Source organism: Cebidichthys violaceus, unplaced genomic scaffold (assembly GCF_023349555.1).
Source record: "Cebidichthys violaceus isolate CVI_PGR_0920_01 unplaced genomic scaffold, fCebVio1.0.p SCAF_8, whole genome shotgun sequence".
In the NCBI taxonomy this organism is placed as follows: Eukaryota; Metazoa; Chordata; class Actinopteri; order Perciformes; family Stichaeidae; genus Cebidichthys; species Cebidichthys violaceus.
The window spans coordinates 15,831,572-15,851,492 of record NW_027176964.1 but is presented as its reverse complement, the minus strand read 5'-3'; the positions used below and the strand labels follow the sequence as shown (position 1 = coordinate 15,851,492).

The following is a 19,921-nucleotide window of genomic DNA, read 5'->3' as shown; positions in this document are numbered from 1 at the left end:
ACCTCGTTGCTGCAGTCAAAGAAAAGCACAAATTTGACATCCGCTTTGTCGACCATAACGGTGTTCCACCCCGTAAGGTTGTCCTCGTTGCGGGGGAAACCGTCTATGAGGAAACGGAACTTTTTATCGTCTTTCTGCATGGTCTCTTCCATCGCCTTAGAAAACAGAAAACAACAACATAATAAAATACGTTACTCATAATGTGAATTCATTTACAGCCGTTTATTCAACCGACCAATCAAAATAAACATTGACGTACAAGTTCTACTCAATGTTCTCCGTATACGTCTACATAAAGAAAAGAAAAAACTCGAAACTTTAATTATTCTTAATTTCATGTCAAAAATAATGAAACAGCAAATCACAACTTTTTACCATTACCTTTTGCACTACCCTCATTCCCACTAAACCAAAGACTCTCAAGGAACATAGTAGTGTGTGTGTATATAATTAACTGTATATATTATTCTGTGTGTATAGCATGAAGAGGCTACACATTCCATTCCATTGTGTCATTGTGTAAATGCCAAATACAGTAAATCAACGTAAACAATGTTTTCAAATTATGCGTTATGTCTCACCAACAGTCCAAAAATATAACCCTAATAATATGAAACCGGAAGAAAGACTTTATCGTCACATTCATGAGGATAGTAGAGGGGAAATGTTTGGTGCATTTACTTACAGGTGCGATATACACACGAGACTGGGAGTATCTTTTTCCTCAGCTGAGCCGGCGGCTTGCGGCTAACGGTGCTAACGGCGCTAACGATCAAACTACAGCAGAAGTATTGACAGAGCTAACCGGCAGAGCTCGCTCACATGCACCAACAGAGGCGGAGCTGCTTCCTCTGCTCAGGTAGACATTACTACTCTATATATTTACACAGCAAACTGTTGTTTGCTGTTATGTTAATGCTCTGAATCCCCTATATTGACTACATGTATGAAAGACTTACAGCATGTTTGCGGTGCATACCTTTCTGAGTAAGTTGATGGTGATCTCCACGGGGACGATTTTGCCCTCCTTGATGTAGCTGTCAATGAGCTGTCCGAACTCTGACCCCTCTCGGCCTCGCTCCGCCCGCAGCAAGTCCCCAGCCGACAAATGGGTGTAGCTGTAATTCTGGGAGATAGTGGCAAATGGTCACATTTAGTAGATTTCTATTAGCGCCAAACATCTGTATTTGACAAGACGGCCTTTACAGACAGACTAAAGTCGTCTCAGTCACAGGCCAGGAATAAGTGTGCTGAATGAAAGGAGCCTCTATGCATAGCTTCCATTCAGGCCCTAACCACCGTACATGAAGCACAACGGCCAACACCCAATAACATCCGGGAACAGAAATAGTTATACAGTCTCTTCAAGAAGCTCTCTCTCTCTCTCTCTCTCTCTCAAACACACACACACACACACACACACACACACACACATCAAATAATCCACAGTGGGTGGAGTGAGTGCATAACCACTTTAAAACAGACGAGGTCAAATCAAAATTGTGCCATGGATGGAAACTGTAATAACAATTGTCTAAATTCACATTCCACGTTGAGGTGAATACACACATGACTCATCACACTGTACACCTGTATGGGTGAAAGTTACTCAGCCAGTAAATGTTCTACGTCACCAACCGCTTCTGTTTGTTCAAAGTCGATGGCGGAGTGACCGAGCCCAGTCCAGACTCATACTCACCATTACATAACTTTCACAGACGAGTCAATGATAAGGTTACAACGTAAAGGGGGACATGTCAAGAGAACGTCTCTCTGACTGTGTCCGTTGAGTGTGAAGCTCCTTCATTGGGACGATTCATTAAGGCGTTTGACTGCACAACATTTAACAGTGGGCCACATTGTCACTGCTTTGACTCACATAAGAGAAATTATGGAGTTTCTGGAAGAATACGGATTATTAAAAATGTACTTTGAAGCTCCTGTATTCCTGCACAGGGCTGTATATGAGCGCATAAACTGAAGGCTACAACCTGTGTGGCTAACTAGCTAGCCGGCTAACACACAGGTTCATTTTAGAGGACAACGGGAAGTCAATGGAATCTAGATATTACCTTATTAAAAAAGGCCCGACCACCCCTGAAATCACCTTGAAATCACGACATGCTAACTCTTAACCATCAAAGCCGGTAGCTTTCTCTCGCCATCTCTCGTTAAGTTACCTCCACGATTTTGGAGCATTGGGTCCCTTTGCCGGCTCCAGGCCCACCCAGCACGAACACAACCTGCGGCTTCATCATCAGCGACACCCGGTACAACAAGCTGAGCGCCCTCTGAGACACGTTACCGAGCAAAGAGCCGATCATAAACCAGCGCCAGCAGCTAACAGAAGTGAAACCGGCTGGGGTGTGGACAAATGCAACGAGCCGAGCTGACCGGTGAATGCGTGTCAGTTTTGGTGAGTAGGAAGTCGATGGGCCAAACGACACCACTTCCGGTGTTGACTTCAGCGACCAATGAGGGTTTCACACAGGAGTGATGCAGCGCTGTAGCCACGCCCACTTGTACTTGTTTTTTTTTTTTTTTTTTTTCTTTTTCTTCAATGCAGAGGTCGGGTGACGCCCCTCCCCTGCCTCTCTAGCATCAGCACCTCCAAACTGAACAAGACGGCTGTTAAAAAAAGGATGCTCTCCGGTCCGCGATGCTCACCGGCTCGAGGAGACGTAACGATGAGGCGACGCACCGAGAGACGCTCGAGCGGCTGGGTATAGTCACTGTTTCTGCACGTTTATGCTGCCTCGCTGCCCCCATTCATGATGCACCATTCATGCATCCCCAAGAATGGAAGCACATTGCGAGGAAAACATTAAAATAGCCTTTTTACAGCCCTGTTTTCTCGCCTTTATAAGACACATTCTCGCTTTCTTTTCTCTTTTTTTTATGAAGCTTCTTTTCATGTAGGTCAAGGTGATGAAGAGCCCGATTTTGTCTTTTTGAGGGCGCCGCGCGAATGTAGGGCTAATACAGGAAAGCCAAGCAAACAAAAGGCATCCAGCCCCCCTCCTCTGACGCACCTGGCTGCCCCGTCGCCACTTGACATGACAGCGCAGAGCCGGGAGCAGAGCAGCAGGATCAAGGGGCACCGACGTGCAGCCGGACGTGTGGACTCGACGAGGAATAGAGGAGCATCCGGACGCACGGCGGAGAAGCAGCAGCTGCCCAGGGGAGGCCGGATTGCAGTTTCTGGGGACGAGCGCCAAGGGCAGTGCGGCAGTCAGCAGGCAGACCGGGGGGAGGAGGCTGCGGAGATCTGTGATACTTCCCCCCCCAGGCCCCACCGCGCTCTCACCTCCGTATCATCCTGAAAATACGATGGTGGACGCTTTTATGTTTGATCTATGGTGACTCTGATACTCCCCGTCATTTTCTTTCCTTTTTTTCTTCTCCTCCTCCTTCCCAACCAATCAGTGGTGATGGGCAATTAAAAGATTTAGATCTGCTCTTCCGGCAAGGGTGGACCCCGGAGGGGACCGATGTGCATACTGGCCAGGTATCATTTGCTCCCCACTTCTCTGGTTTTGCTCATTTTGCTAGTCGCCTGCACTATGGGCTGTATTCAGAGCATTGCATGCAAGCCCCGCATCAGACGGGAGAACATTGTGGTGTACGAGGTATCCGCCTCTATCGACCAGTGTCCCACCATCATTGAGGAGAACTCACCGATTGTGCTCCGTTACAAGACGCCTTACTTCAGGGCCTCAGCAGGGGTTGTGATGCCACCAGTGCCCCGAAACGAAACCTGGGTGGTTGGCTGGATCCAGGCTTGCACCCAGATGGAGTTCTACAACACCTATGGTGATATTGGCATGTAAGTGTAAGCAGACCCTATATCAGACAAACTTTCTGCCGCTGAATGTGCTCAGTGTGTGTGTGTGTGTGTGTGTGTTTAGGTGTGTTTAGTGTTTCGATGTGCACACCTGTCTTCCACTTATCACTTGTCTTACCACTCAGATCATCTAGAACACAACCCTGCACCTGCAAAAAAAACGTTGTCCTCTTCCGTCCACTGCCCGCAGGTCCAGCTGGGAGTTACCAGAGCTGCGGGAGTGTCGGGTCAAGGCCATCAGTGACTCAGACGGCGTCAGCTACCCCTGGTACGGCAACACCACAGAGACGGTCACCCTGACCGGACCCACGTCCAAACCGTCACGCCTGACGGTCAGCATGAACGACAACTTCTACCCCAGCGTGACCTGGGCTGTGCCCATCAGCAACAGCAACACGCCCATGCTGACCCACATCACCAGGGACCAGAGCTTCATCACCTGGCTGGTGGCCATGAACTCCGTCACCAAGGTAGGACAAAAACATGGAGAGCAGCGCGACATTGGAGATGTATCAGTTTGCACTTGCATCAAACTCGTATCTTCATAATGTTGCGTTATTTCTCCAGCGGTTTCACAGGTTTGTTTTTTGCGGATTTGTCCTGTGCAGTTTTAAATGAAGAACGCTGGCTATACATCTTCAGAGACTGCTCTTGCATTACACACACACACACACACACACACACACACACACACACACACACACAGACAGACTGACTGTGATGTAATCATCTCCCCCCTGCACTTTCCCTTTCTGGTGTAAAGTTACAAAGTACCTCCTCGTTTGTCTTCAACTCTGCTGAATAAAGCCCCCGTAATGGCCCAATAGGAGTCAGTCTAGCTCTAGCTAAAGTGTGTATCTAAACAACACTTACAGTATTCATGTATTGGCTTTGTCGAAGAGTTGTATTCTTTTTAGGATGCTACAGAGAAAGGTCGTCAGGCGTGTTGCCGTCATTGTTGGCCAATAGGTTAAGAGCAGAAGATGTATTTAGGGGACAGAAAACTGGTGTTCAAATTCTGCATTTTAGCCAATTCTTCTTTTGTGTAAAGATCAAATTATATATTTAACAAAGCATAAGTAACACACCATTTATCAGGATGTACATTAAATACACATCTATTAGCAGTAGAAGACATGATGCACTTAAGAAAACACCGTTCATGTACTTCATATAGAATGCACCGTGCACAAATACATGTGTACAGGACTAACCAATGCAACATTCCCCTCCTCCAGGAGCGTATTGTGTTGCAGACGGTGCGGTGGCGGATGCGGGTGGACATTGCCGTGGACCCTGACATGCCTCTGGGCTCTCGGGCGTCGTTGGTGGGTCGTCCCTACCAGGAACAACCGCACATCCTCAACTACCAGGAGCCCATCCCTCCCAACGCGCTGGGGAGGCCGAATGCCAACGACGCCCAAGTGCTCATGTGGAGGCCACGAAGAGGAGCGCCACTAGTGGTCATACCGCCAAAATAAGAGGGTGAGCCGGGTTGCACGGACAAAAGATTAAATTGTTCCCTCCTGCGGATAAGCTGGGGCGCGACGAAGGTGATGAAGTCGTGAAAGCCTTGTGTGAGAAGAGAGCTCAAGATGCCAGTTGCTCACTGTCTCTGAAAGATTTAAGTGGGCCACTATAACAAGCCAGAGTGGATATTACGTCAGCTCGGCGCCAGAATGGAAGTCTACAACAAACTAATGTCGAGGGCCTGGGTTGCATCAAGGCTTTTTTGCCCCCCCCCCCCCCCCCAACAAGTTTTGGACTGCGTTAAAGAGTTCTGCCTGCTTTTTAGTGAAGAAGGAACGCTGTTTTTAGACGCCCCCCCCCCCCCCCCCCCCCCCACGAAGGTACTAGACCACAACGAGAACTGCACCCTGCATCCTTATGTAGATCTTATTGCATGAGAGAGTGAGCGTGACAAGAAAAGCTGTCCTTGAGAAGTTTAAGAATAGCATTTGTTTTGTATAACTTGATACCTGAAGACATTTTGATTGAAAAAGTCAGCCAAAAAAACCCCTAAAAAAAACAAAAAACAAACCCCCCCCCCCCCCCCCCCCCCCCCCCCCCCCCCCGTGGGCTGGTTCAACCTCGTCAGCGCCAACAACGGCCTTCAGCACACTCAGCACAAAGTTAAAGGATGTATTCAGAGAATTTAAAAAGAGACAAAGTATTATATGAATCTTTTTTAGGTTAAGATTAACTCATGCATCAATCAGATTGTATTAAGAGCACCCGCCTCGCATAAAAGTCTGGAAGAAGAAAAAACAACAAAATGCGCTGTAGTTTTCACTGGAGCTTTTCTAACGCGCCAAACTTATGCACCAATTGATCAACTCCCTCGCCTCTGTCCTGCAGCTGATATTTTATTCAGATGGGTGACAAACTATCAGAGAGGGGAGTTGGACTTGTTACCACGCCGGATACATAATGTCAGCTATGCTTTCAATAAGTGCAGTGTAAATGACTTGGATTAGTGCCATACGACAAATTTAAAACAGGAGGGCGATAGCTGGAATGGGGCCCGAATTTGTACTCAGGCCTAAGGTAGATTTGATGTGGCACTAATCAAGCCATGTTGTACTACCAAGTGACATAACTCTTCCTACAATCAGGGAATCTAAATGTACTCTTAATAGTTTCCTTGGTGTTGAATTAAACCAGACTGAATTTTTGAAAAACGATTCATTTGAATTAGTGCCATTATTTAAACGTTGGTTTGTATGAGGTCAACGCGTCAGCTTCTCCTCACGGTCATTTAACGAATATTATTTGCGGTATAGTTCTGCAAATAGACGAAGGCTTCCTGTGTCACGGCGTGTCCAGTGGGCTCATCCTGGGCTCAGTCCCAAGTTCACTGCCTGCCACTCCACACAGGAGTCACATGACTCATCCTCCATCTGTGCTTCTCTCCAGGTTCACGCCTCACCTTCCCCAGTCCGCCTGCTCGTTTTCTCCCGTCTGTCCACCTCCACCACACTCACTATCTCCATCCAAATACACTCATTCGCTCTGAAATCCACAACTATGCAAAGATGATCTGTGTCTGTAAACAAAAACCAGAAAGAGAAAGATGTGTATTTTTGTGCATCTGCCTCAAAACTCTCTTTCTCATTTGTCAGGGGTCATTGTTGAACAAAAATGGCTGTTGTAAATGTAAAACACCTATTAAAATAGGTTATATTAAATCAGTGTGTCTACATGTGTCGCCGCGCCGCAGCTCATTCAGCCAGCTGTTGCTATAGAGACTGGTTTGGTTTCGCAGAATGCACTGCAACTGGAACTGAAAGAGAAACAGTTCAAAATATTCATGGGTGTGCCCGGCTCTGTGTGTGTACGCATTTGTGTGTGTCGCAGAGATTGTGCACGCATACACACTCACAGCTCCAACGTATCCATTCATTTCACTTTGAAGTAAGAAAAAAGATCCAAGGCAGAGCTGGTTGCTTCAGCATGGAAATATGGCTTAATTTATTAATTTGTTCTCACACAAATACCCTTTATTTTTTTGCATTTAAATAACAGAATAATCACAAATAAATGAGTGCTTCTGATATAAATACTCAGACTGTGAGCAGCAAGGTCAAAGCAGTCATATCCCATCTCATCTCATCTCATATAAAAAAAGGACATTCAGCACTGCTGACCAAAGGTAACCCCTCCTCTTTGCAGCAGGTTCGCTCCTCATTCCACCACTAGATGGAAGTGGAGGAGTTTGCTCCCTTTGAGGACGCTGCTGTCGGCACCATCAATAGGCTGCCCTTTTTGTTAAGTAAATACACTCATTTCCCCGTATCCCATCACACACAATTACACATACATACATTGAACTGTAAAAAAAAAAAATGGCTTCTAAATGCCACGGTTTCATAAACAATCTCCTCCTGGTCCCTGTAAGTTGCACTTATAGAAAGCTACGTTTCCATGGGATGATTCTAACAGTATGTGAGTTTTACTGCGACAATCTCTGTTGGGATGGAAAGTTAGCTCCACTGTGAGAAGAAACTTAAAAAATGTAGGGAGTACCCCCAGGTTCCCATGCTTCACATACATTCCCCTGGGTCCTAAGTCCCTCCAAGTACAGCTTCTTATCACCCTATATGTACCAACATATATTTATAACAAATACTACACATATTATGGTATTCAGTTTTTAAAGTTTTTTTGTTTGGAATATGTATACTAATCAATCGCGATTAAAAATTGTAATCGTTGCCCAGCACTAAAAAAAAATGCATCGACAAAGGACTAGTACACATTGTTGACCCCCATCTTTTGTGCGTAGCAGCATTTTCCCAGGAGTGATGGGCAGCCTTCAGCTGTAATTGTTTGGCACTAACAGGTTTCATCACTGACACTTTTCACATGTTCTTAATTCCCGCGTGCCAGACTCTCTATCACAGTGCATTGAGTCCTGCTCGGGTCGTCCCTTCTGTCGGGTCGCACGCTTCACAAGAGCGTCTCTGTTTTATATTTTGGTGGCGCTGTCACTGGCAGGTTTTCTCTCGTGGCCGTAGAAAAATGTGGCGGCAATAACCAGCACTGACCCAAAGAAAAATACCCTGAGAAAGGCGGGAAAACAGGGAACAAAAGAGAGAAAATAAAGAGGCATTAAAAAGTGAATTCAGTAAAGGAACAGCTGCGTACTCGGCTCATGTCATGTAAACAAAAAACTTTGAACGTAATGCTGCTGACAGCATGCTAACATGTTCACAGTGGCAATGCTTACATGATGTTTCCTGATGTTTAGCAGCTATTGTGTTTGCCATGTTGACCATCTTAGTTTAGCATGTTAGCTAGCTGAGGCTAATAGGTTTAGCAGCTATTGTGTTTGCCATGTTGACCGTCTTAGTTTAGCATGTTAGCTAGCTGAGGCTAATAGGTTTAGCAGCTATTGTGTTTGCCATGTTGACCGTCTTAGTTTAGCCTGTTAGCTAGCTGAGGCTAATAGCAGCTATCTAGTCATAAACCAAAGTATTGGAGAACTTGAAACTTTGACTGTTGCGTTTGATTAAAAGTCAGAGGATCATAAAGCCATGCAGCTCACTAGCATTGTAAAAAAAAATAATAGTGGGCTAATTATTAGTCATGAGGAATTATTTGCAAACCAAAATGAAGCCTTGTGGGGGTGTTCATGAGTATGCATATGTTTACCATGTAGGGTTAAAGTCCTCCAACAGGAAATATGAAATAACTGTGGACATGATGATGGACAGAGAGGTGGCGAATCCCTTGAGGATGTTGTCTGCATATTTAATGACCACTGCTATGATCAACCCGTTCTGAGCCTGCAGACAGTTAGGAAGTAGTTGTAGTTTCAATGACAATTTGACAAATGTGAGATTGAAGAGAAACGTAATGATCAAACCTGCAAGGCAACGACTGTGCAGGTGATGGTGCTGTAGCCCTGAAACATTCCAGACTCTCTCACTTTCTGGCCTTCATACACTATCATTCCTATGAAGGCAAACACAAAGCCGAATAACCCTGGAGGAGACAAGGAGAGACACAGAGGTCAGGTTTTGGTTGAAACTACAAGGTATAGCGATGTTTCAACTGATCTTAGACAGGAAACATTAAGGCAAAAACAATCATGACAGGATGGTGCCATTACTTTAGCTAGAATTCAGGACAAGTTGTTGTCATATTTAACAAGATTGTTGTCTTAAGAAGTTGTATTACGACATCTAACTGCCGCAACTGTATTTGAGGTTACAGCTAAAGCTGCTTTACATGAGGTTCAACAGTTTCAACAAGATTTGGTTTAAGATTCACACACACACACACACACACACACACACATGCATAAAGGCGAGAATGAAATAATTTAGTCAAGTTTGACATGTGTCCGGCCCATTAACTCATTTTTTCGTGCATCATCACATTGTTGTAACACAAGCACAACATACTGAGAGATCCACAAACAAATGCTGTCATTTTCTCAATAGGCTGTACACATGCATTTCCCATCAACTGATTGCTTTGTTTGTTGTATGGCTAATGCTCATTGAATGAAGAGAGTGCTGCAGGAATGAGTCCTAAAACCAGGAAATGAGTTCGCATTTTTGAACTCCTCGTCTGAATCCTAACTCTGAGGAAATTACCAGGGTCAGAAAACTTCTTTCCGGGGCCACATAAGACCGTACACGTCTCCTCCTGATGAGTAAAGTAAGCTTTATGTGGTAAAATGTAAACAGCACACACTACTCAAAGCAGTCAACACAAAGGAAATGTTATTTTTTTTCTGGTACAACCCTCTTACAAACAAGGTTTATGAGTTTCTAAAAAATGGTGGCCATTATTAACATTAACAAAACACTCATTAACTCTTAATAGGTCAGTAATAAAACATTGATAAGGCCAACTTTTGGGATGCCAGGTTGCACAAAATCCCTTTCCCCAGCCAAAACTTTTTTGTTGAAATTTGTTTGTCTTTCAGAAACAATTTTTGTTTAGACTACGAGACACACTTAAGAAATAATTTGGAAAATGATGACACCTTATTCCAGTTTATGTTTGTGACACACAGAACATGAATTTCTGTGAGTGTGAGAGGAGGATGGGTTAGTTTAAAAGTCCTATTCTAGTTTATCTAACACACACACACACACCATTATCGACTCAACACATATCGTCTCCAAGGCATCTAACCAAGCAAACGGAGGTCATAGTCACTCACCCAGCTGTATGTTACGGACCCATACACTCTGTTTAGTCTCCTTGAGGATTTTCTCAAAATAAACTCCAGCGAAGCCACTGGATATACAGGCCATCAGCACAGCTATCAGTCCCACAAACCGGGAGCCTGCCGACAGGACCTTCTGCTCAGTGTCATCTTCGGACTGTGTGGGCCACTGCGGAGGTTACAACACTGATCATCACATGCAAGGACAGGCACAGACGGGAAATCTGTCAATTCGAGTAATACAACTCATTTAGGACTAAAACATCTGATGAGTCAATATAGTCATATTCCACATTCATGCAGCAGATGAAACGGCGCAGATCTAAATTGCTCAGGGACTTTGCAGGCTCAGTGTCAGCCGGTACCTGCACTAGAGTGACTCCTGCCATGAGGAAGAGCAGGGAGAGCCACTGGTAGAAGCCCAACCTCTTCCCCAGCATGGAGACAGAAAACAGTGCTGTCGTGAGGATCTTCAGCTGGTAGGTGACCTGTGTGGAGCACAGCACAAACACACCACTGAGCAATAGTTGGGTTTGTGAATATGACAGAACACTTGCATCATCCTGAGCGAACTTAGAAAAGTCAGCTGGTTAGCTTAGCTTCCAGTCAAGGTAAGCTAACCAGCTGTTGGCCATAGCAATACTTGAAGACAGATATGAGAGTGGTATAAATCTTCTAACTTTCGATTATTGCTACTTATAGAGTTATGAATATGGTACCAATTGTTGGGTCAGACACTTTTCTTTGTGATGAGTAAAACCAAAAACTCTCTATGGCGTAAGTATTTGATTCTCAAAAGTGGATTTTGCATATATGTCTTTATGTTACTTGAGATTACAAACTGATGGAACAAAAAAAGTATAATTAACACATTTAATGGAAATTTTAGGATATTATGCATTCTCTTTAAAGAGAGACTTTATGTCTCTACAAACAGCAAGCTTCAGCGCCTTATGCAATGACCAAGGACAGAACAAGATAAGATGGCCTTCATTGTTCTGTGAGATGCTGTTTTTATACCAGGGAGATAATGTGTAGTCGACAGTCTCCAGTGTTCTCCTCTGTCCTTTGCTCATTTGCTCATTTTAATTAATTTGACTGTGCTGTGAATCTGACTGCAGACGCTCAAATTACACTTACAGAAAGGCATAAGTTTACTTTGCAGAAATTGCCACCATACACAAAAATAATGGAGAAAATATTTTAAAGGATTTATGTAAAACAACCATTTCCCCCTGACACATACCGAGCTCTATAAATTCATGGCTACACAATAAGGCAAATACCAAACCATGTGGAAACCAACACACACACACACACACACACACACACACACACACACACACACACACGGTGAACTTGAACCAGTGCATTCATGTGCTACCTGATAGGTGGCTGCGTCCAGGTTGGACAAGGCAACATAGAGCAGATTGTTCTGCAGAGTGTAGATCCCTGCAGGAATCGCCAAATACATGGTCTCCACAGGCTTGTTAACAATCTCTTCCTTCAGCACCCGCAAGCTGAAATCTGGCAGAGACAGAGAGGGTGTTGTCAGTAGTTTAATCAAGGGACCACCCAAGGACTGAAGAGACAGTGAGAAGAGACAGAGAGGATCTGACAGCCAGCCTTGTATTAAGAGGAAGATTTGAGGACATTTATATGAGATATTGTGCCCTGTAGAGCCTTCAAACAGACAACTTAGAGAATGAAAAACAGAAACTGCTACTGTCACCCTTCCAACTCACTGTTCTCCTTGAAGACGAAAAGGGTGCAGACGAGAATCTTGAGCAGCTCGGACAACACCACGGCGGATGAGGCCAGGTAGCGGGGGCCGTCCCCCTTCAGGGTGCGGGAGTAGCGCAGGGTGAGCACCATCGAGGTGGTCTGCAACACCAGCACCCCCAGAGACAGATACTTCAGCCTGACGGAGTGTGTCTGTGACAGCACCATCTTGGAGTCAGCAGACAACTGAGGAGTCTTTGGGATGGACAAAAAAAAAAGAGGAAGAATGAGTCTGGTTCAGTCAGAGAAATGAGGGATTCCCCTGCAGCTATATCATATAATAATATTAAGAAAAACTTATAGAGGGAGCATGAAAGCGAAAAGCAAAGGAGAACAGTGGAGGGTGTCTCTGAAGAGTCTGAGAGAGGAGACAAAGTGAGTGTGGAACAATCAGGAATGCTGGTCAGTAGTTAGGCAGCAAATGGAGCCTGAGGCTTTGCAGGGCATTCCTGTGACCGGCCTGCAGACCTGGAGCCCATAAAACAAGCATCAGACAAGAAATAAGAAGTATGGGGTCATGGGGGGGAAAAATGGTATTCTACAGTACAACTCAAAGTACAAAACAGCTGTCATCTTCTGTATACTTAAAGAAGACTGTCCTCCACCAACAGAAACAAACTGCTGATTCAGGAGGGACTGGTGCATTATTAATGAAGCTTCAAGTTTGTTATCAAAAAACACAGCCAACCCAGGCAATACAGGTAAACTATATTGAAGTATCTCATGAAAATCCAATTAGAGCAAAAACTGGCTGTGATCAGTAGAAGTACTCTCTATGAGTATTCATAGCTAGTATTTTACATGGGTCTTCTTAATAACATTTGATAATGCTATCACTGGTGTAACAGTCAGGGTGTGGAATATGTACTCAGATCCTTTAGTTAAATACAATTAAAGTCATACATTAACAATCCTACCCAATAAAAGTACCCAAGTGTTATATAGCCTATATTTTACAGAGGTAAAATAATCCAATATTATAATACAAAAAAGCAAAGAGATGTACAACAAACAACATTTTTTTGTAGCAGAACACATTGTTACATCTGAATCAATAATCTAATAATATTAGTAATAATAGCTGATATCTCTCACTGGGGCTACTTCTGCAGAACAAATATTTAAATAGTTTTTTTGATGCTTTAAATACTTTTTACTGATAATACTTAAACCTTTTACTTTACTTTTACTTGTAATGGAGTAGTAATTGTTACACTGTTGTATTTGTACTTTTACTTAATTAATTAAAGGGTCTGAATACTTCTTTAATCAATGACAAGTTTGATGCAATTTTCACTAAAACGTTGTGTTTTTATACACAGCACGCTGTTGAGTGTTCAGTCTAGTTGTTATTCAAAACCTGTCATGCATTAAAGGTTAGGTCGAGAGTAATGAGGTAATTATTACCAGTCTTGTGATTATGGTGTCCTGGCGGCTTGAAGACGGACATTCTTCACTCTTTTGCCTTACATGAGAACTTGACTCAAGCATCTTTTCATCATCCAAATGCCCCTAAATGAAACAAAATTGAAGGCCGAACATGAGGCAAACCATACTCAACTTCTGCAGTGATGTCACTTCTAGAGTAGCTCTGCTGCAGCCCCCTTCAAGAGGTGGGAGGAACTGAGGGGCCGTTGCTGGGTTTTCTGAGGTAAAACTGAAGCGTGTGAATGGCTCAGGTGGATTGTTTGCTCTAGCTAACGTGGATCTGACTGACCATAACACTGTTTGTTCCTTCCCGCAGTTAAATCATTATTTTCTTATTTCAAGCACACAGACCAGTTATATGGTGCAAGTACCGCAAGAGGGACTGTGTCAATCTGTGTGCTCTTTTACTGAGCGATAAAGTCCACTGAGACATATCATAAAATGGTTGTAATTCTACTATGGTTTGTATCTTTTGAAAGGGTGTACAGCAAGCCACGAGGGCCAAAGAAGTGTTGACAGTGCGTTCAACACACTGACCTCCCTAGCAGCTCTGCTTAGCTGTGAGGACCAGGGCTACACAATCCCTCTCTGTTGGTGTGTGTCAATGTGTGTGTGTGTTCTTCGACACACACCTAAAACAAACTCTCCTCTCTCTTTCTAAGAACATTTTCAGAACACTATCAGCTTTCATTTGCAGTTGCCACACTTTAAACAATTTAAAGTTTTTTTTACAGTGAAACTACGATAATTTACTTTTACGGTATCTTACCGTATACTGGATTACGTTATGTGATAGTAGGATAACTGGGTTTTACGGTGATTTTGCGGTATATGCCAGAATGTTACACTGTAACGAATTGCTGTAAATTTACGGTGGATTTTCAACGATATCTTACAGTATTTCATATTTACTGTAACATACAGTTAAATGTTTATCCCTCGCATGTAAATTAACAGTTAATGCCGTAAATTAACAGTCAATGCCGTCAATTAACAATAACAGTAGACTACCGTAATTTAACAGCACAATACAGTATTTTTGTGAAGTGGTGGATTCACGCTTCTCTATACAAGTTCAGTGAATCACAATCTAGATCGTACTGTCTATTGTAGGTTAATGTGTCTGTAATGACGATAGAATATGTTTATTATTCAAACTGTTCATTGCCTAAAAGTCCTTTTTGAGTGACAAGACGTGACGGACTGCTCCTGAACGTGACTTTGGACACAACATGTTCATCCTTCTGAGCAACAGCCATGTGGAGATCAACCGAGGAGCCGAGGTAACTTATCATCCGAACTTCAAAGTCTCCAGTATTGTTTTGTCTTCATGATTATTGAACTGTTAACATCTCAGATAATGTTTCACTTAGTCTGTTTCATTACATTAGGTTGCTTATATTAGTGGTAACCTAACTTGTGTTTACTTGTGCTCTTATTGAACCGACTGTAGGACCGCAAACGGGACAATTATCAAAATGGAGAGGGGACCAGAAATCACCGACGATGAACAGTTGAGGTAATGCTAACGCGAACGTTACGTGCGTGTTATCCCAGGAGCAACATTAACACCAGATCAAACTCATTTTAGTGTTGAACGTTAGTCCATTGTGGTCCATTGTCTTAGCTTCATTTCTTCACCTAACGTAGTCAGCTCATCACATAGGCAAGTCTGTTGATTTAAACTGTATGGTATTGTTGTATTACATTTTTGCAAAGACTTGCACTGATATGTTAACATATGTGGGGCACATGCAAACCCACAGTATCACACCCAAAGCTTCTTTTAAGTGTGTTTATCCTGGATGTCATAGAACTTTCCAGAAGTTCAGAACATTGTGTTTCTAAAGTTTTTATTTTGTTTGTTTTGCAGTCACTTGTCAACAGAGATTGAGGATACCAGCCAGACACTGCAGTCAAGTCCTCTTTCAAGGTGTTCTCTCTCTTAATGTTTTCATTCATGTGTGAGTTCATGCAGTTCAAATTAACTATAAATGTGTATAAGACTTGTTAACCAGCTAGACTGTGATGCAGTTCTATTACACTGTTCTTGATACTATTTCAATTCAGCGTTTCACTCTTAATGCTATTTTCATTCAGTGTTACACTATTGACGCTATTTTGATTTAATGTTACACTGTTGATGCTAATGAGTTTAGTTAAGCTAGTCATTAACAACTTTATTAGTTTATTAGTTTTCTTCTAAACATGCAGTACATTGTGAGTTTTGTGATGTAATACAAATGTCCCTTTATTGTTTGTCTTGAGAACATGTATTAAACTGCAACAATTATGTATTGAATGTCTATTGTTATTATTTTATTTGTTGGGAATTAAATGCAAAAGTATTGGGTTGTATTACTCTTTGTAAATAAACAGTAACATTCTGGCATATTCCGTAAAATCACGGTAAAACCCAGTTATCCTATGATCACATACCGTAATCCAATTTACAGTATTTTACAGTGAAGTTAAATTACGGTAGTGCACCATAAAAAAACAGTAAATTAATGGCGTCCCGGCTCCCAGCAAGTTACTGTTAATTTACGGTGAAATTGTTTAGAATGTACCTTTTATTTACAAAGGGGTAATACAACCCAATACTTTTGCAATTAATTCCCAACAAATAAAATAATAACAATAGACATTCAACACATAATTGTTGAATGTACGTAGCTCCGCTTCCAGCTTGCTTCAGTGTTGTTTGTATAATGTTGGGATTGCAGTTTGGCTGAAGTATTAGTTTGAATCATTGCTCTGAACCCATCTTTCTCGACTGTCTGTAGCGGGACCAAAACTTCCAAACAGCGGACACAGCTCCTCTCTTGGGCACACATGTATTGATGCACCTCCGGTCTCTCTTTGTTCATCCTGCATCATTCTTTTCTGCCCGCTGTAAACTGGCAACCTGAAGGCAACGTGGTTGAGGAAGGTCCTCAGCCTTCTTTGTTTTGCTGTCACTCGTGATACCACGCCCCTCTTGGGTGATGCCACGCCCCCCACGCTAGAACAGGGTCAAAAGTCAGAACTGTAAAAAAATGACTGGAGTGGTATGCTGTTGTTCAGTGGTAGGTACCTATCCCAAGATTGGTATGCTACTTGTTCAGTGGTAGGTACCTATCCCTGGAGTGGTATGCTACTGTTGTTCAGCTGTAGGTACCTATCCTGGAGTGGTATGCTACTGTTGTTCAGCTGTAGGTACCTATCCTGGAGTGGTATGCTACTGTTGTTCAGCGGTACCTATCCCTGGAGTGGTATGCTACTGTTGCTCAGTGGTAGGTACCTATCCCTTGAGTGGTATGCTACTGTTGTTCAGTGGTAGGTACCTATCCCTTGAGTGGTATGCTACTGTTGCTCAGTGGTAGGTACCTATCCCTGGAGTGGTATGCTACTGTTGCTTAGTGGTAGGTACCTATCCCTTGAGTGGTATGCTACTGTTGCTCAGTGGTAGGTACCTATCCCTGGAGTGGTATGCTACTGTTGCTTAGTGGTAGGTACCTATCCCTTGAGTGGTATGCTACTGTTGTTCAGTGGTAGGTACCTATCCCTTGAGTGGTATGCTACTGTTGTTCAGTGGTAGGTACCTATCCCTTGAGTGGTATGCTACTGTTGCTTAGTGGTAGGTACCTATCCCTTGAGTGGTATGCTACTGTTGTTCAGTGGTAGGTACCTATCCCAAGAGTGGTATGCTACTGTTGTTCAGAGGTAGGTATCCCTGGAGTGGTAGTTCACTGTCAGACAGGCACACCAGTGCCGTCTCTTGATGCATATGCACATTTAATGTAAATTGGTTTGATTCACAAACAGTGATTATTTACATGTTACAGTTATTATGAAATACTGTAAGATACCGTTTTAAATCCAGCATAAATTAACAGCAATTCATTACAATGCAGCTATGCAAGGATCTTCAAATTAATTATTTTATAAAATTGTTTGCTACGGTTTACTTGTCAGCTGCATGAATATTTAAACTCCTAATAATAGCAGCACCCCATTGGTGGCTCGGTGATTACAAAATCATCCTGCGCAGCCTAGAGAGTTTTTTAAGTTCTCGTGGAGATCTGAAAGTCTACAAAGATACCAAGTTATGTCAGGCTTCTTTTGTGAGACGACAAAATTTACCTGCTGGATGTTGGATGAGAAAAGAGTCCAGTTGTTGATTTCTGGACACCAGTAGCATCAGAGAGGAAACTCAATCCAGCTCATAGAAAAGAGTAACACACTACTTTGACAAAGATATTATGCAAAGCAATATAAGCTGGCTTAGCTAGTTCAAATATGCTCTTCCCGCCTCCTTCCCTTTGAGGACAACCGGTTATAAAATGACTTAACTGAGGTAATATCATGAATGCCTGGTACAGTAATTACCTGATACAAGACAACAATACTACATTCTTCTGATACGCTGGAGCTTTGATCACATTGAAGCTCTGGCAGCCTCAGGACCAATCAGTTATTGTGAGTCGCTGAGCAGAGAGCATGGGAAACACATCCGAAGAGAACTGATGGATGCTCTATAAGCAAGACGTCATTCACTAAAAACTTCTGTTCTGATATATTGTGTCTCCCGTCACAAATTAATTGCATGGCATTGATATCTGAATATCCAAAGTGGTTTATTTGTATCGCAGCATCTTCACAAACCAGGTTCACTGTAAGTGTCAGTACATTATCCCCTTTTTCAAAGCAGATGTAGCATCAGATAACAGATATGTGGTGGACACAGGTCTAAGAAAGCAGTGTCGCTAGTGACTCTGGGTGGGGAGTCCACCAAGGTGTGCTCCATCTTTGGGACATTTGAGACACGAGCACAGCTCTTATTCTGATAATTCGGCCTGCATGACGTAAGATAACGCAATGCTACTGAGATAAACAGGTCAAACTGCTGTAGATGTAATAGGAGTGTATCGAGTATTACAAGTTATTCACCTGAGCGGATGACTCAGGACCTGTGTAGAGAAATTCTAATCACAAAGCCATCCCTGGCAAACAATCACTAATTTGTTTGACTTGAACAAATATTGAACATTGCAAATTAATCAGGATGTGGATCCGGCAGAAGGAAAAGTGGTATTTGAGCGGGAACACTAAAGTAAGGAGGGGAGAAACGAACACGACAGGAGGGTTTAAAGGCTCACCTGACAGTGTGTGCCTTTGTCAAAGCACACTGTATATAATCCATCGGGTTTAATAATAATATTTATTCAGAACGTTTGGCGCGCTTCTCCTCACACAGCGTTGCCAACACCTGCGCAAAAAATACATCAAAACGTGCGGCCTGATTGGGAAATCGTGTGCAATGACTTTTCTCAGAGATTCGCCCAGCGGTTTTCCCGAAAATCAGAGCAACATAATTTCTCTATTCACTTGAATGGGGTTTCGGCGTGAAGAGAGCTAAAACACACCTTTTCTCTCTCTCTGTCTGTCTCTCTCTCTCTCTCTCTCTCTCTCTCTCTCTCTCTCTCTCTCTCTCTCTCTCTCTCTCACACACACACACACACAAGAGCCTGTCATTTAATAACCACCTCTCCCCCTCTCTCACCCACCCAGTCCCACAAATACAAGATCCGATCCAAGAGTATGAATCTAAAATGCAGAAACGAGAGAAGCGATATTTCAATCGAACCTCAACGATACTACCGGTAACATTGGCGCGTGTATATATTGCGACGTCTTCGGGCAGTAGAAGCCACACTGTCAAAAATGTCTTGCGGGATTTTCTAGTTATAAGTTGCTTTCTATTTCTGATGAGCTGCGCTTTGATCAAACTGTCCCTGAAGGGGTCTTGACAGATTGAAAGAGGCAGGATATACAGACCTAAACTAAAGACAAAAAGAGCCCCCTCTCAAACTCTCCATCATACAATCATTTACCTGTTGGACTGGAGCTCAGCTAAGGACGTGGATGAAAGTGTCCGGACACTCACTCGCTGGATAGATCTTCTCCTTTTTTTCTCCACTTATTATAACACTCAAAAATATTAATCCGAGCCCTATGTTAGGCAAACCTTGGCCGAGACACAGACTATCTCACAGCTGTAAAACTGGAAAACGTTGCGGTAAACGCTGAGTCTATAGCTGACTACAGTCCCGACTAACTACAGTATGTCCCTCTGTTCTCGCAGGCTACTGACTAACACTAAACGTTTAGCGACTCCTGCTGGAGTAAAAACGTACTTT

The 19,921-nt window shown here is 43.2% G+C and overlaps 3 protein-coding genes across 5 annotated transcripts in view; 1 reads left to right on the top strand and 2 right to left on the bottom strand.

Moving 5' to 3' along the window:
• The window catches only part of cmpk (cytidylate kinase), a 4,776-nt gene extending 2,281 nt beyond the window's left edge, over window positions 1–2,495 (bottom strand). Inside the window, exons 1-3 of the mRNA XM_068737867.1 lie at window positions 2,181–2,495; window positions 980–1,126; window positions 3–155 (exon numbers count right to left, since the gene is read on the bottom strand). Of these exons, the coding sequence (XP_068593968.1) occupies window positions 3–155; window positions 980–1,126; window positions 2,181–2,324 (444 nt within the window). The 5' untranslated portion in view covers window positions 2,325–2,495. The remainder of the gene's footprint in view (window positions 1–2; window positions 156–979; window positions 1,127–2,180) is intronic.
• A 76-nt stretch (window positions 2,496–2,571) lies between these two features.
• fam78ba (family with sequence similarity 78 member Ba) lies at window positions 2,572–5,883 on the top strand. The gene is made up of 4 exons (XM_068737866.1): window positions 2,572–2,723; window positions 2,905–3,826; window positions 4,035–4,314; window positions 5,083–5,883. Exons 2-4 carry the CDS (start codon window positions 3,492–3,494, stop codon window positions 5,323–5,325), a joined length of 858 nt encoding a protein of 285 aa, XP_068593967.1. The 5' UTR covers window positions 2,572–2,723; window positions 2,905–3,491; the 3' UTR covers window positions 5,326–5,883.
• A 1,404-nt stretch (window positions 5,884–7,287) lies between these two features.
• slc35a3b (solute carrier family 35 member A3b) lies at window positions 7,288–19,828 on the bottom strand. Of its 3 annotated transcripts, none has more exons than XM_068737862.1 (9): window positions 19,616–19,828; window positions 13,719–13,823; window positions 12,275–12,506; window positions 11,914–12,056; window positions 10,895–11,017; window positions 10,524–10,698; window positions 9,213–9,331; window positions 8,999–9,132; window positions 7,288–8,406 (listed from the first exon to the last, which is right to left on the bottom strand). In XM_068737862.1, exons 2-9 carry the CDS (start codon window positions 13,800–13,802, stop codon window positions 8,313–8,315), a joined length of 1,104 nt encoding a protein of 367 aa, XP_068593963.1. In that variant the 5' UTR covers window positions 13,803–13,823; window positions 19,616–19,828; the 3' UTR covers window positions 7,288–8,312. The 3 variants fall into 3 exon arrangements, with proteins under 3 accessions (XP_068593963.1, XP_068593965.1, XP_068593966.1); XM_068737864.1 differs by lacking the exon at window positions 19,616–19,828 and adding an exon at window positions 17,865–17,926; XM_068737865.1 differs by lacking the exon at window positions 13,719–13,823.
• Between the last annotated feature and the right edge of the window lie 93 nt (window positions 19,829–19,921).